The sequence below is a fragment of the Oncorhynchus gorbuscha genome, unplaced genomic scaffold (genome assembly GCF_021184085.1).
Source record: "Oncorhynchus gorbuscha isolate QuinsamMale2020 ecotype Even-year unplaced genomic scaffold, OgorEven_v1.0 Un_scaffold_4320, whole genome shotgun sequence".
Classification (NCBI taxonomy): Eukaryota; Metazoa; Chordata; class Actinopteri; order Salmoniformes; family Salmonidae; genus Oncorhynchus; species Oncorhynchus gorbuscha.
This window is the reverse complement of record NW_025745281.1, coordinates 12,759-30,368: the sequence shown is the minus strand read 5'-3', so window position 1 is coordinate 30,368 and position 17,610 is coordinate 12,759. Positions and strand designations below refer to the sequence as shown.

The window sequence follows — 17,610 nt, the reverse complement described above, 5'->3', positions numbered from 1 at the left end:
ATGCTCTGAATTTACGAATGCCCAGAGCGCACTCCAGATTGAATTTACCAACACATCCGAAATCGTATGATGTCTAGCTAGTCATTTGTTATGCTAACAAGCTAGCAAGAGGTTGCAAAGCAACAGCTTCCGGTAGACAGGCGAAGCGCTAGTAAGCTCAACTAAAGTAGGGTGACCAGACGTCCCCGTTTTTGGTGGCCTGTCCCCGGTTGGAGCTGTCCCTGGAAATATCCCAGTTTTTAGGGAGATGTCCCCGACCCCGTAAGGCAAAACCTGCAAAGAAAAGGAAACAGGCAAGTGCACAAAGAAAAGGCAACAGGCAAATGCACAAACACCAGAGAAAACTAAGAAATACATTTTTATTTTCTATCTATCTGTGTTTTCTCTGGTATTTCTAGAACCACTTGCAACTGGCAGAGAGGATTTTTGCTGTTTTAGAGCTCAGGGATTCTTAAAAGATGGGACAATCAACTTTTTTCTACAAATATTTGTCTTAATTTTAACTAAATGTTAAGATTATATTTTGACACACCAAAGTATCAGCTATTAACACCATGTAAAGGAACAACCTCCTATTTTTTCATTAAATGCAACTAAGTGGATATGGTCAATTTCGTTGTAAAACAAGTGTTTAAAGTCCTTGATTATTTAATGCTAACATTAGATTATTCATAAATGTGTAATACACATCTCCAAACATTTTTGTTTTGTTTTATTGCCATATTAAATGCTCCAGGGCTAATTTAGCTAGCAATCTGGCATGGTTTTCTAGATTTTGAACATGAAATAACTATTATAAAGCTAACATTATCCCTTAGGTCTAGCACAGCAAATACATTAATTGTTGAAGCATATGTTGCAGAACAGTGATTACAATATTTGTTCAGAATATTGACAACAACAACTAAATCAATCTTAAGGGGGCTAGTTCCTCTGTATAGATGGGAGAACCTTCCACAAGGACAACCATCTCGGCAGCACTCCATCAATCAAGCCTTTATGGTAGAGTGGCCAGACGGAAGCAACTTCTCAGTAAAAGGCACTTGACAGCCTTTGAGTTTTAGTTTGCCAAAAGGCACCTAAAGGACTCTCAGTTTAAGGGCACAGGGCGAGACCTAGATGGGGCCACAGTGTCTCCTGACCCCTCCTGTCTCAGCCTCCAGTATTTATGCTGCAGTAGTTTATGTGTCGGGGGGCTAGGGTCAGTTTGTTTATCTGGAGTACTTCTCCTGTCCTATTCGGTGTCCTGTGTAAATCTAAGTGTGCGTTCTCTAATTCTCTCCTTCTCTCTTTCTTTCTCTCTCTCGGAGGACATGAGCCCTAGAACCATGCCCTAGGACTACCTGACATGATGACTCCTTGCTGTCCCCAGTCCACCTGGCCATGCTGCTGCTCCAGTTTCAACTGGCCTGGGCCCTAGGACCATGTCCCAGGACTACCTGACATGAGGACTCCTTGCTGTCCCCAGTCCACCTGGCCATGCTCCTGCTCCAGTTTCAACTGTTCTGCCTTACTATTATTCAACCATGCTGGTCATTTATGAACATTTGAACATCTTGGCCACGTTCTGTTATAATCTCCACCCGGCACAGCCAGAAGAGGACTGGCCACCCCACATATGCTCTCTCTAATTCTCTCTTTCTTTCTCTCTCTCGGAGGACCTGAGCCCTAGGACCGTGCCACAGGACTACCTGACATGATGGCTCCTTGCTGTCCCCAGTCCACCTGACTGTGCTGCTGCTCCAGTTTCAACTGTTCTGCCTTATTATTATTTGACCATGCTGGTCATTTATGAACATTTGAACATCTTGGTCATGTTCTGTTATAATCTCTACCCGGCACAGCCAGAAGAGGACTGGCCACCCCACATAGCCCGGTTCCTCTCTAGGTTTCTTCCTAGGTTTTGGCCTTTCTAGGGAGTTTTCCCTAGCCACCGTGCTTTTACACCTGCATTGTTTGCTGTTTGGGGTTTTAGGCTGGGTTTCTGTACAGCACTTTGAGATATCAGCTGATGTACGAAGGGCTATATAAATAAATTTGATTTGATTTGATATGCAGACACGGGAGGCAGGTTTTTTGAGTCTCTGATATTTATTAGTATCCAAGGGGCAGGCAAGATATTGTTCATGGACAGGCAAAAAGATCATAACAAGGTCAGAGTCCAGGAGGTACAGAGTGGCAGGCAGGCTCGAGGTCAGGGCAGGCAGTATGGTCAGGGCAGGCGGGTTCACAGTCAGGGCAGGCAAGGGTCAAAACCGTGTGGACAAGCAAAACAGAGCTAAGAAAAAGCAGGGGCACGGGTTAATGATAAGGGAATTATATGCTTAAAGGTAATGATTAAAATAGTCCACCCTGAAACCATATAATTGTATGAAATTTATTAGAATCATAAAACTATATGTTATGCAGGTGAGTGAGGACCCACAAGCGATATAACGGAAACAGAGTCTTTTAATGTCCAAACAGGGAAAACATAAATCCTCAATCATTACAGGGGAAGTCCAAACAGGGAAAACACAAATCCTCTAGTTTAACAGGAGAGTCCCCCTTCTAGTTGTTGAGGAGAGTTGCAGGGCTAGCGGCAACAGACTGCAGGTCCCTTCGGGTAGGCGCGGGCCGTAGAGGATAGAGACACCTGCTCACACGTAGTATCTGATGACGAGGCAGAATACAACTGGACGGAACAAAAGCAAAGCAAACAGCAAACAAGAATCCGACAAGGACAGAAGCAGAAACAGAGAGAGAAATAGAGGGCAAAATAGGGGACAGGTGTGAAAGAGTAAACGAGGTCGTTAGGAGAATGAGGAACAGCTGGGAGCAGGAACGGAACGATAGAGAGAGAGAGGAATAGAGAGAGAGAGAAAGAAACCTAATAAGACCATCAGGGGGAAACGAAGAGAAGAGAAAGCACAGGGACAAGACATGACAATACAATACATGACAGTACCCCCCCACTCACCGAGCGCCTCCTGGCGCACTCGAGGAAGAAACCTGGCGGCAACGGAGGAAATCATCGATCAGCGAACGGTCCAGCACGTCCCGAGATGGAACCCAACTCCTCTCCTCAGGACCGTAACGGGAAACGATGAAGAGGGAATCTAGTGCAATTACTATTATAAAAATGAAACACGGGTAGAGAACTGTAAGAGTATGAGCAATCAGGACCAAACAGGCCAGGAGAGTAACAACTAGGGACAGACTGAGACACAGCAAGGCTAAGACCAGGAACAGGAGAGAGGCGGTGGCTGTGGACAGACTGAGACACAGCAAGTGCAGGAGCAGGACCAGGAGAGATGCGGTGGCTGGGGACAGACTGAGACACAGCAAGGGCAGGAAAGATGCGGTGGCAGGGGACAGACTGAGACACAGCAAGGCCAGGAGCAGGACCAGGAGAGATGCGGTGTCTGGGGACAGACTTAGACACAGCAAGGCACGGAGCAGAAGCAGGAAGAGAGTTACCGGACTTAGTCTGCGCGCAGTCCGAACAAGCAGCCACGAAACGACGCGTATCACGCTCCTGAGTGGGCCACCAAAAACGCTGCGAAAAGAAGCAAGCGTACCCCGAACGCCGAGGTGGCTGGCTGACTTGGCAGAGTGAGCCCACTGAAGAACGGCCAGAAGAGTAGGAACGGGAACGAAAAGAAGGTTCCTAGGACAAGCGCGCGGAGAAGGAGTGTGAGTGAGTGCTTGCTTAACCTGCCTCTCAATTCCCCAGACAGTCAACCCGACAACACGCCCCTCAGGGAATCTCCCCTCGGGGTCGGTGGAGGCTACTGAAGAACTGAAGAGACGGGATAAAGCATCAGGCTTGGTGTTCCTTGAGCCCGGACGATAAGAAATAACGAACTCGAAATGAGCGAAATACAGCCCCCAACGAGCCTGACGCGCATTAAGTCGTTTGGCAGAACGGATGTACTCAAGGTTCTTATGGTCAGTCCAAACAAATTGGTTTCCAGAACCCCAGCTCAGAACACACAACTCAGCGATCCTACTCACGGATGGGCTATTGCAGCAGACGACCACACCGGGTTCCACTCCTATCTAGAGGTCGACCGATTAATCGGAATGGCCGACAATTAATCTTAATGGTTGTACAGTCGTCTCAAATAAAACTGTGAAGGACCTCGGCGTTACTCTGGACCATGATCTCTCTTTTGAAGAACATATCAAGACCATTTCGAGGACAGCTTTTTCCATCTACGTAATCTTGCAAAAATCAAACTTTCTGTTCTAATGATGCAGAAAAATTAATCCATGCTTTTGTCACTTCTAGGTTAGACTACTGCAATGCTCTACTTTCCGGCTACCCGGATAAAGCACTAAATAAACTTAAGTTAGTGCAAAATACGGCTGCTAGAATCCTGACTAGAACCCCCAAATTTGATCATATTACTCCAGTGCTAGCCTCTACACTGGCTTCCTGTCAAAGCAAGGGCTGATTTCAAGGTTTTACTGCTAACCTACAAAGCATTACATGGGCTTGCTCCTACCTATCTCTCTGATTTTGTCCTGCCGTACAAACCTACACGTATGCTACGGTCACAAGACGCAGGCCTCCTAATTGTCCCTAGAATTTCTAAGCAAACAGCTGGAGGCAGGGCTTTCTCCTATAGAGCTTCTTTTTTATGGAACGGTCTGCCTACCCATGTCAGAGACGCAAACTCGGTCTCAACCTTTAAGTCTTTACTGAAGACTCATCTCTTCAGTGGGTCATATGATTGAGTGTAGTCTGGCCCAGGAGTGGGAAGGTGAACGGAAAGGCTCTGGAGCAACGAACCGCCCTTGCTGTCTCAGCCTCCAGTATTTATGCTGCAGTAGTTTGTGTCGGGGGCTAGGGTCAGTTTGTTATATCTGGAGTACCTCTCCTGTCCTATTCGGTGTCCTGTGTGAGTCCAAGTGTGCGTTCTCTAATTCTCTCCTTCTTTCTTTCTCTCTCTCGGAGGACCTGAGCCCTAGGACCATGCCCCAGGACTACCTGACATTATGACTCCTTGCTGTCCCCAGTCCACCTGGCCATGCTGCTGCTCCAGTTTCAACTGTTCTGCCTTACTATTATATGACCATGCTGGTCATTTATGAACATTTGAACATCTTGGCCATGTTCTGTTATAATCTCCACCCGGCACAGCCAGAAGAGGACTGGCCACCTCACATATGCTCTCTCTAATTCTCTCTTTCTCTCTCTCGGAGGACCTGAGCCCAAGGACTGTGCCCCAGGACGACCTGACATGATGACTCCTTGCTGTCCCCAGTCCACCTGACTGTGCTGCTGCTCCAGTTTCAACTGTTCTGCCTTGTTATTATTCGACCATGCTGGTCATTTATGAACATTTGAACATCTTGGCCATGTTCTGTTATAATCTCCATCCGGCACAGCCAGAAGAGGACTGGCCACCCCACATAGCCTGGTTCCTCTCTAGGTTTCTTCCTAGGTTTTGGCCTTTCTAGGGAGTTTTTCCTAGCCACTGTGCTTCTACACCTGCATTGCTTGCTGTTTGGGGTTTTAGGCTGGGTTTCTGTACAGCACATTGAGATATCAGCTAATGTACAAAGGGCTATATAAATACATTTGATTTGATTTGGTCTTCTGCCCCTGAACAAGGTAGTTAACCCACTGTTCCTAGGCCATCATTGAAAACAAGAATTTGTACTTAACTGACTTCCCTAGTTAAAGGTAAAATACACATTTCTCTAGTGATGGAAAGTTCAGCTCTTACTGACATAAAATAAATCTTGACTCTTGTTTCAGTTGCTAATAGTTCTCCTACCAGCAAACTAACTGAATAATCACAATAGAAATCCTAATGCCTCTCGTTCACCATAAAGGGCTTATTGGAGCTGTCATATGGTTGCAAAGCTACTGGTAATTTACCAAAATTACTGAAGTCTTCTGTAATTAACAGGCAGTCTAACTTTGGTAATTTATACTTTAACTGAACATATTTATATTTTTCATGTGTCCATCTAGTACATGGGTTTCTAGTGGATAGACCAGGTGGTTGAAGGGGAAAATAGCCTAATTAAATGTGTTTGATCAACAATGGCATTTTCAATCATTCTGCCACTCATCCATTTTTCTTTACACAACTGCCACCAACATTTACAACCATGAAATACTGACATGGTAAAATAATTGAGTACATTTTTTTAAAGGTAATGGTTTTCACTAAGTTGATGGTTTATATTTAGGGTAATGTTTATCTAAAAGTACATTTTATATGTGAAAGCTCCATGGAGGGCCTGAGATTTGTGAGAATCTGAAGTACCTGAAAAGAAGGCACCTGGCTAAACGACATGTTCCTTGACATTTACAAATATTTGTGTTACGGATCCCAATTACCTGCTGTCAAGGCAGCAGCTACTCTTCCTGGGGTCCAGCGAAATAAAGGCAGTTCTATACATTACAAACCAGATGTCGCCACACGTGTTTGCCCTCAGGCCACTACTCTACCACATATCGACAACACAAAATAAATGTGCGTGTCTATAGTGCATATGTGTCTCTTCACACTCCCCGCTGTCCAGCAAGTTGTATCTAACTATTTTAAAATCTAATTTACTGTTTGCATGACATGATGTGGAATAGTAGCCATGTCATGTCTCTCTGTAGTACTGTGCACCTCCCATAGTCTGTTCTGGACTTGGGGACTGTGATGAGACCTGGAGACATGTCTTGTGGGGTATGCATTGGTGTCTGAGTTGTGTGCTAGTAGTTTAAACTGACAGCTCGGTGCATTCAATATGTCAATAATTCTCACAAATACAAGTAGTGATGAAGTAAATTTATAGTAATGGTTATCAACTGTACAATGTAACTGTTGCAGGAAGATGGAACGTGGCAGCTGCAGGAAGTAGAGGTTGTGGTCAGAAGAGTTGTATCTTTCTGTATTTCTTTAAACTGCACTGTCGGTTAGGAGCTCGTAAGTCAGCATTTCACTGAAAGGTCTACTGTTGTATTTGGCGCATGTGAGTAATAAAATTGGATTTGATTTATTTTGAGTTACAGCGTGTTTTAAGTGGTGGTGTCCCATCCTTTCATGCTGTTGGCCTGAAGTACGACTAAATAGATGTAAATAGGGGAGTATGGTTTTTATTATATATATTTTTGTGAGTGTAGTGTTAGATGGTAGGGTATTTGTTGTATTTTTTGGTTGGTGTGGTTGTTGATTAAAAAAGAAATAAGCAAAGTATAAGAGAGTTATACTCCAGTCTAGTAGGTGGCGGTAATGCAACATGTATTGGATGCCAACCTGCCGTTAAATCTCATCAAAGAAGGTCGATTTCACTGACGCGGTCCGCTTGGAACAATAAATAGAGCGAACAAGGCTCCTTCCAATTCACAACTCTGGGAAGACGCATGAAGAACTTCTTGCTTCAACAGTGATTGAACGGAACTCTTCTGCCCGCCTCCCGCGCAATATAACATTCCGGATTGATAACGTAATAACTACGTGAACTGTCTTAGTAAAATAATCTAAGAATCTCTAGATTTGATATAAAGTGAAAATGGAGTCTCAGGTCCGCCAGAACTATCACCACGATTGCGAAGTTGCAATCAACCGGATGATCAACATGGAGATGTTTGCCTCTTATACTTACACTTCAATGGTAAGGGGACTGTAATTGGCTACCAATAGGAACAGTTTGTTGCTTTACCTAATATTATTATGCCTGAGCCTTAATATTTTTTCTGTACGCCTAGGCAACAGCTTTGAGGTAGACGTATCATTCAAATAAAGCTCATAAATATATCCTTGGACAGAGCGTATCTCATTGACAGGTTAATTGGCAGGTTACCAAGTAGGCTTATGATTTTCCGGATCATATTGCTGTGTCAATCATGCTTAGATCCCTCGATAATATAATGAGTTATATTTGACATGTGTTTCTAAACACACTTGTTTTTCAACCCAGGCTTTCTATTTCTCCCGTGACGATGTGGCTCTGCCTGGCTTCGCGCATTTCTTCAAGGAGAACAGCGACGAGGAGCGGGAGCACGCCGACAAGCAACTCTCCTTCCAGATCAAGAGAGGTGGACGCATTTTACTCCAGGACATCAAGGTGAGCGCCTGAGCGTCGAAAAACACATACCTTGTATACTGCGCAACAAAAAGAACGTTAACATCTTGGTAGAGGGTTCTCTGGTTGAAATGGTTCTTGTCTCAGTAAGAAAGGTTCTACCTGGAACCAAGTGGCTGATCTATAATCTATGGCAAGACGTCTAAAGAACCCTTTATAGTCAATCTAGAGCCTTTTTTTTAATACTGTGAAGTTGTTTTGGATTAGTAGTCATTCATGTTAATACTGAGTTCTTTGTAAGGCAGGCCCTGTGTGGCTGCCCTGGTATTAGAGCAAGGTGACCAGAAGAGATAATGTCCTGACCGCTTAGGCCTGAACACACTGCCTCCATTCCTTCATAACCACTGAATTGGTCATTGGTCACGCGCACTGACTACAACAGGTGTAGACTTTACGATGATGTGTACTTACTTGCTCAGAGTTAAAGATAAATATTTGCTAAATGGGAATGGTAACAAAGAATAACAAGGCTTTATACAAGTACTGAGACCATGTGCAGGGGTACGAGGTAGTTGAGATATAATACAGTAGGTAAGGGTTAAAAGTGACTTGGCAATGAGGATGTGTGACTGGTGTCAGTGTGTGGGGGGAGGGGGGGTTTGTAGACTAGTGAGTGCAAAATAAGTGGTTAAACTCTTCTACTCAGACCCCTGTTTGCCTCCAGAACAGCCTGCATTTTTTTGGGACATTCTACAAGGTGTCTGAAACATTCCACAGGGATGTTGGTCCATGCTGACACTATGAAATCGGGCATTGCTGTGAACAGCCCGTTCCATCTCGTCCCAAAGATTCTCTATTGGTTTGAGGTCTGGGGACTGTGCAGTGAACATAACTCGCTGTTCCAGGCAATGTTTTCCCACTCAATTGCCCGTTGGAGACACTTTAATTTTAACTTAATGTAATACATCAATACAATCACTTTAGCCTTATATAAATAATGAAACATGTTTAATTTGGTTTAAATAATGCAAAAAAAAAGTTTTGGTGAATGTAAAAGTGCAATATGTGCCATGTAAAAAAGCTAATGTTTAAGTTCCTTGCTCAGAACATGAGAACATACGAAAGTTGGTGGTTCCTTTTCACTTGAGTCTTTAATATTCCCAGGTAATAAGTTTTAGGTTGTAGTTATTATGACTATTTCTTTCAACCATTTGTATTTCATATACCTTTGACTATTGGAAGGGGAACAACTACTTCAAGGTCTCAAAGCGAGTGTCACCGATTGAAACGCTATTAGCACGCACCCTGCTAACTAGCTAGCCATTTCACATCGGTTACACCAGCCTAATCTCGGAAGTTGCTAGGCTTGAAGTCACAAACCGCTCAATGCTTTAAGCACAGCGATGAGCTGCTGGCAAACGCACAAAAGTGCTGTTTGAATCACCGCTTACGAGCCAGCTGCTGCCTACCACCGCTCGGTCAGACTGCTCTATCAAATGTCAAATCATAGACTTCATTTTAACATAGTAACACAGAAATGAGCCTTAGGTCATTAATATGGTCAAATCCAGATACGAACATTTCGAAAACAAAACGTTTACCGTTCTGTATTTTACCTAACGGGTGGCATCCATAAGTCTAAATATTCCTGTTACATTGCACAACCTTCAATGTTGTTAACTAATTACATAATTATGACATAACAAGTCAGATGGCCCAAACTGTAGCATGTACCCTGACTCTGCGTGCAATCAACGCAAGAGAAGTGACACAATTTCCTAGTTTAATATTGCCTGCTAACATGCATTTATTTGAACTAAATATGCATGTTTAAAACATACATCTGTGTATTGATTTTAAGAAAGGCATTGTTTATGGTTAGGTTAATTTGTGCAACGATTGTGCTTTCTTCGCAAATGCTCTTTTGTTAAATCGTCCCCCGTTTGGCAAAGTTGGCTGTCTTTGTTAGGAACAAATAGTCTTCACACAGTTCGCTAAGAGCCAGGTGGCCCAAACTGCTGCATGTGCCCTGACTGTTGCACAGAACAAAAGAGAAGTGACACAATTTCCCTAGTTAAATGAAATTCATGTTAGCAGGCAATATTAACTAATATGCAGGTTTAAAAATATATACTTGTGTATTGATTTTAAGGCACCTTTTATGGTTAGGTACACATTGGTGCGTTTGCCAAATTGGTGATTTAACGAAGTAGGCTATGATAAATTAACTTATGGCTTAGATCCTGTTAACGGGATCGATATGACAACAGCCAGTGATTGTGCAGGGCGCCAAATTCAAAACAGATCTCCTAATTAAAATTCCTCAAACATACAAGTGTTTTACACCATTTTAAAGAAACGTATTAATACCACCAGTGTCCGATTTCAAAAAAGCTTTACCGAAAAAGCACACCATGCGATCGGAATTCAGCGCTCCGAAACAAAACGAGCCATACGGATCCGCCGTTTCGTGGAGTCAACAAAGTCAGAAATGGCATTATAAATATTCACTTACCTTTTCTCTTCATCTGAATGGAATCCCAGTTCCACAATAAATGTTTGATTTGTTCGATGAAGTCCATTGATGTCCAAATATCTCCATTTTGTTCGCGTTTAGCCCAGTAATCCAAATTCATGAGGCACGACCAGGCAAAGTCATAAAGTTCCGTTACAGTCCGTAGAAACATGTCAAACGATCTATAGAATCAATCTTTAGGATGTTTTTATCATCAATCTTCAATAATGTTCCAACTGGAGAATTCCTTTGTCTTCAGAAATGCAATGGGCTGCAAGCTAACTCTCACGTGACCGCGTGTGACCAGCTCATGCCACTCTGGCAGACCTGACTCATTCAGCTCCCATTCCCCGTCCTTCACAGTAGAAGCATCAAACAAGGTTCTGAAGACTGTTGACATCTAGTGGAAGCCTTAAGAAGTGCATTATGACCCCGTAGACACTGTATATTAGATAGGTATGAGTTGAAAAACTACAAAGCTCAGACTTCCTACTTCCTGGTTGGATTTTTTTCCTCAGCTTTTTGCCTGCCATAAGAGTCCTGTTATACTCAGACATCATTCAAACAGTTTTAGAAACTTCTGTGTTTCCTATCCAAATTTACTAATAATGTTAGCAACTGGGCCTGAGTAGCAAGCAGTTTAATCCGGGAACCTTAATCATCCAAGCTACTCAATACTGCCATAAGACGTTAAAAGGCACCACGTTGATTATATGCAACGCAGGACAAGCTAGATAATCTAGTAATAACTACACATGGTTGGTTGTTTTTTTTATAAGATTGGTTTAATGCTAGCTAGCTCCTTGCTGCATTCTCATAACAGGTAGTCAGCCTGCCACGCAGTCTCCTTGTGGAGTGCAATGTAATCGGCCGTGATCGGTGTCCAAAAATGCCGATTACCGATTGCTGTGACATCTTAACTCTGCCGTTCCGATTAATCGGTCGACCTCTAGATAGGAGTGGAACCCGGTGTGGTCGTCTGCTGTAATAGCCCATCCGTGAGTAGGACCTTGTGTGTTCTGAGCTGGGGTTCTGGAAACCTTTGGCGTCGCAAGCGCCATTCTCTATCGACTGAGCCACACCGGACCCATGATGTGCTTCATAAACTCCAGCTTATGTGGTTGTTAAAATGACTAAATCTTGATCTTTCTGCATTGGTTCCAGTTTGTCAGATATACTGATTGAACTGACTTTGAATTATGTATAGAAACATCTGCTAGTAGTCCCTAACCCTTCTGTGTTCACTGTCCTGTGTAGAAACCAGAACGTGATGAGTGGGGCAATGGGCTGGAGGCCATGCAGTGTGCTCTGCAGTTGGAGAAGAATGTGAACCAGGCCCTGCTGGACCTGCACAAGATTGCCTCTGACAAGGTTGACCCCCATGTAAGTAATATCATTACATAGAATACAGGTACTGTCCCAGGAGCTGATCAGGTTGTTGTACCTCTGCTAACTAATTACACAGGATTGTGTGACCTGCCTCTTTAGACGCATGAATGCCACTTTACACACACGATGCAGCTCGTGCAGGAGTTACACAGCTGTAAACACCTCATTATCTGCACTTATGCCATTACCACCAGGCTCTTGTGTGTTACTGTATCTACAATAGTCTGTAGTCATTCTCTTTTCTGACCTGTTTTCCCTCTTTAGCTGTGTCACTTCCTGGAGACCCATTACCTGAATGAGCAGGTGGAGGCCATTAAGAAGCTGGGAGACTACATCACAAACCTCACCAAGATGGATGCTGTCAACAACAAGATGGCAGAGTACCTGTTTGACAAGCACACCCTGGGAGGCCAGAGCTAAACCACTTCCATCCCCAGGCTACGGCCTCCAGCCTCAGACCAGGACTCCTGGCTTCTCTGATAGATCCTACTGGCTTTACATTTATAGGGAGGGGAGAGTGTTAAACTGGTGCAGTGCAACACTGCTGTGACATTGATGTTTTTGTTGACAACACTACTGTATTTTGGAGGCAAGGCATCTTGTAAAACAATAAAAAAGATCTCTAAAGTTTGTTTTCTTAAGTGTTGACCTGTAGTAATGATGTTTCAGTCTATTCAGGTTGTTTGCTCGGTCTTACTGAGCATCTTCATACCAGTGATAAATACTAACAATTGTAGACCAACCAACTAGTGGCTGAGGGTCATAACAATAGGATAAGTTCAACATGAGGTTTTATAAAGGATGTTACCTCTCTCTCACCACAGGGCACTATTACAAGAAATGTGACAGATACAATGTCAATTAAGGGCCCAACTGTCAACTCTACCCATAAAAGTGAAATGGGTAACTACAGTCAATGTAGACCTTAACTCTGCATCTCAAAAGGTTATTAGACAGCCTCGAGGGAAATCTGTATGCCGCGTGGGGCTGCAGCGTAGCCTAGTGGTTAGTGTTGGACTAGTAACTGAAATGTTGGAAGATCGAATCCCTGAGCTGACAAGCTACAAATTGGTTTCCAGAACCCCAGCTCAGAACACACAACTCAGCGATCCTACTCACGGATGGGCTATTGCAGCAGACGACCACACCGGGTTCCACTCCTATCTAGAGGTCGACCGATTAATCGGAATGGCCGACAATTAATCTTAATGGTTGTACAGTCGTCTCAAATAAAACTGTGAAGGACCTCTGCGTTACTCTGGACCATGATCTCTCTTTTGAAGAACATATCAAGACCATTTCGAGGACAGCTTTTTCCATCTACGTAATCTTGCAAAAATCAAACTTTCTGTTCTAATGATGCAGAAAAATTAATCCATGCTTTTGTCACTTCTAGGTTAGACTACTGCAATGCTCTACTTTCCGGCTACCCGGATAAAGCACTAAATAAACTTAAGTTAGTGCAAAATACGGCTGCTAGAATCCTGACTAGAACCCCCAAATTTGATCATATTACTCCAGTGCTAGCCTCTACACTGGCTTCCTGTCAAAGCAAGGGCTGATTTCAAGGTTTTACTGCTAACCTACAAAGCATTACATGGGCTTGCTCCTACCTATCTCTCTGATTTTGTCCTGCCGTACAAACCTACACGTATGCTACGGTCACAAGACGCAGGCCTCCTAATTGTCCCTAGAATTTCTAAGCAAACAGCTGGAGGCAGGGCTTTCTCCTATAGAGCTTCTTTTTTATGGAACGGTCTGCCTACCCATGTCAGAGACGCAAACTCGGTCTCAACCTTTAAGTCTTTACTGAAGACTCATCTCTTCAGTGGGTCATATGATTGAGTGTAGTCTGGCCCAGGAGTGGGAAGGTGAACGGAAAGGCTCTGGAGCAACGAACCGCCCTTGCTGTCTCAGCCTCCAGTATTTATGCTGCAGTAGTTTGTGTCGGGGGGCTAGGGTCAGTTTGTTATATCTGGAGTACCTCTCCTGTCCTATTCGGTGTCCTGTGTGAGTCCAAGTGTGCGTTCTCTAATTCTCTCCTTCTTTCTTTCTCTCTCTCGGAGGACCTGAGCCCTAGGACCATGCCCCAGGACTACCTGACATTATGACTCCTTGCTGTCCCCAGTCCACCTGGCCATGCTGCTGCTCCAGTTTCAACTGTTCTGCCTTACTATTATATGACCATGCTGGTCATTTATGAATATTTGAACATCTTGGCCATGTTCTGTTATAATCTCCACCCGGCACAGCCAGAAGAGGACTGGCCACCTCACATATGCTCTCTCTAATTCTCTCTTTCTCTCTCTCGGAGGACCTGAGCCCAAGGACCGTGCCCCAGGACGACCTGACATGATGACTCCTTGCTGTCCCCAGTCCACCTGACTGTGCTGCTGCTCCAGTTTCAACTGTTCTGCCTTGTTATTATTCGACCATGCTGGTCATTTATGAACATTTGAACATCTTGGCCATGTTCTGTTATAATCTCCATCCGGCACAGCCAGAAGAGGACTGGCCACCCCACATAGCCTGGTTCCTCTCTAGGTTTCTTCCTAGGTTTTGGCCTTTCTAGGGAGTTTTTCCTAGCCACTGTGCTTCTACACCTGCATTGCTTGCTGTTTGGGGTTTTAGGCTGGGTTTCTGTACAGCACATTGAGATATCAGCTAATGTACGAAGGGCTATATAAATACATTTGATTTGATTTGGTCTTCTGCCCCTGAACAAGGTAGTTAACCCACTGTTCCTAGGCCATCATTGAAAACAAGAATTTGTTCTTAACTGACTTCCCTAGTTAAAGGTAAAATACACATTTCTCTAGTGATGGAAAGTTCAGCTCTTACTGACATAAAATAAATCTTGACTCTTGTTTCAGTTGCTAATAGTTCTCCTACCAGCAAACTAACTGAATAATCACAATAGAAATCCTAATGCCTCTCGTTCACCATAAAGGGCTTATTGGAGCTGTCATATGGTTGCAAAGCTACTGGTAATTTACCAAAATTACTGAAGTCTTCTGTAATTAACAGGCAGTCTAACTTTGGTAATTTATACTTTAACTGAACATATTTATATTTTTCATGTGTCCATCTAGTACATGGGTTTCTAGTGGATAGACCAGGTGGTTGAAGGGGAAAATAGCCTAATTAAATGTGTTTGATCAACAATGGCATTTTCAATCATTCTGCCACTCATCCATTTTTCTTTACACAACTGCCACCAACATTTACAACCATGAAATACTGACATGGTAAAATAATTGAGTACATTTTTTTAAAGGTAATGGTTTTCACTAAGTTGATGGTTTATATTTAGGGTAATGTTTATCTAAAAGTACATTTTATATGTGAAAGCTCCATGGAGGGCCTGAGATTTGTGAGAATCTGAAGTACCTGAAAAGAAGGCACCTGGCTAAACGACATGTTCCTTGACATTTACAAATATTTGTGTTACGGATCCCAATTACCTGCTGTCAAGGCAGCAGCTACTCTTCCTGGGGTCCAGCGAAATAAAGGCAGTTCTATACATTACAAACCAGATGTCGCCACACGTGTTTGCCCTCAGGCCACTACTCTACCACATATCGACAACACAAAATAAATGTGCGTGTCTATAGTGCATATGTGTCTCTTCACACTCCCCGCTGTCCAGCAAGTTGTATCTAACTATTTTAAAATCTAATTTACTGTTTGCATGACATGATGTGGAATAGTAGCCATGTCATGTCTCTCTGTAGTACTGTGCACCTCCCATAGTCTGTTCTGGACTTGGGGACTGTGATGAGACCTGGAGACATGTCTTGTGGGGTATGCATTGGTGTCTGAGTTGTGTGCTAGTAGTTTAAACTGACAGCTCGGTGCATTCAATATGTCAATAATTCTCACAAATACAAGTAGTGATGAAGTAAATCTCTACTTTGAGCCATGAGAGATTGACATGTATAATGTTACCTCTCTGTGTACATTTAAGGGTGAGTCGTGCTGCCCAGTTCTTGGCCAATTGTGTCAATTTTAGGTCCCCAATACAATGCCTTTAGTTTTTGAAATTCATGTATTTAGGACCAACTTATTTCTTGCCACCCATTCTGAAACTGACTGCAGCTCTTAAGGTTTGCAGTGATTACACCTGCTGTGGTAGCTGATGTATATAGTGTTGAGTCATCAGCATACATAGACACACAGGCTTCACTCAGCGCCAGTGGCAAGTCATTAGTAAAGATAGAAACAATAAGGGGCCTAGAAAGCTGCTCTGGGGAATGCCTGACTCTGCCTAGATTATGTTGGAGAGGATTCCATTAAAGAACACCCTCTGTGTTCTGTTAGACAGGTAACTCTACATCGACAATATAGCAGGGGATGTAAAGCCATAACACTTATGCTTTTTCCAGCAGCAGATTATGATCAATAATGTCAAAAGCTGCAGAGATGTGTTTAAAACGTGTTTTTCTTTAAATAATTTAACTCGGCAAGTCAATTACAAACAACTTCTTCTTTACAATGATGGCCGACACTGGGTCTGTTGTGGGTCACCCTATGCTTATTAGTAATTTCATAAATGTGTCAAGTGCAGCATCTGGTTGCTCCTCATTACACACCACAGAACAGCAAATATTCTTCACATCTTCAACATAGGAATCCCTACCTTTGCAACCCTAAGCTGTCATTTTTGACTGAGACTGTAAAAGCATGCTTTAAGCCATCTACATTTGTTGATCATTGCTAATCAAACAATGGTTTGCACTTAGTCCCACTATCTTTTGTTTTTCAACAGGACAATGACCCAACACACCTCCAGGCTATGTAAGGGCTATTTGACCAAGTAGAGTGATGAAGTGGTGCAGATGACCTGGCCTCCACAATCACCCAACCTCAACCCAAAAATCAGATAAAGCAACACCTCACGACACAATGCCTCTCCCATATTTGACCTCTATATTTTGTGTGTATGCATTGATATGTAAGCTATGTGTGTCTTTTAAAAAATGTATGTAGTTGTGTCCTTGAGGTGTTCTTGTCTATTGATGTTGTGTATTATGTTATGCTTCATGTTTTGTGTGGACCCCAGGAAGAGTAGCTGCTGCTTTTGCAACAGCGAATGGGGATCCTAATAAAATACCAAATTGAGATTGTTTGGGATGAGTTGGACTGCAGAGTGAAGGAAAAGCAGCCAACAAGTGCTCAGCATATGTGGGAACTCCTTCAAGACTGTTGGAAAAGCATTCCAGGTGAAGCTGGCTGATAGAATGCCAAGAGTGTGCAAAGTTGTCATCAAGGCAAAGCGTGGTTACGATGAAGAATCTAAAATCTATTTTAAATATATCACTTTTTTGGTTACTACATAGTTTTGATGTTTTCACTATTATTCCACAATGTGCTAAATAGTACAAATAAAGAAACACAATTGAATGAATAGGTGTGTCCAAACTTTCGACTTGTACTGTATATGCTGCAATAGTCTATGTGTGGGGGGACTGGTGTAATTCTCCTGTCTTATCTGTATGCTCTCTCCTCCCCTCCCCCGTCCCGGAGGACCTGAGCCCAACGCCCATGCATCAGAACTACCTGGCCTGAAGACTCCCCAGTCCACCTGGTTGTGCTGCTGCTCTAGTTTCTGCTGTTCTGCCTGCAGCTATGGAACCCTGACCTGTTCACCAGACATGTTACCTTATACTGCTGTTTCGTTTCTCCTC

General features: G+C 43.3%; 1 protein-coding gene across 1 annotated transcript; it reads left to right on the top strand.

The window, feature by feature from the left end:
• The first annotated feature begins 7,327 nt into the window (after nucleotides 1-7,327).
• On the top strand, nucleotides 7,328-12,550 carry LOC124018213 (ferritin, middle subunit-like). Its single transcript, XM_046333474.1, has 4 exons — nucleotides 7,328-7,608; nucleotides 7,915-8,061; nucleotides 11,792-11,917; nucleotides 12,188-12,550. The coding sequence occupies exons 1-4, from the start codon at nucleotides 7,507-7,509 to the stop codon at nucleotides 12,341-12,343; spliced, it is 531 nt and encodes a 176-aa protein (XP_046189430.1). The 5' UTR covers nucleotides 7,328-7,506; the 3' UTR covers nucleotides 12,344-12,550.
• Nucleotides 12,551-17,610: the final 5,060 nt, after the last annotated feature.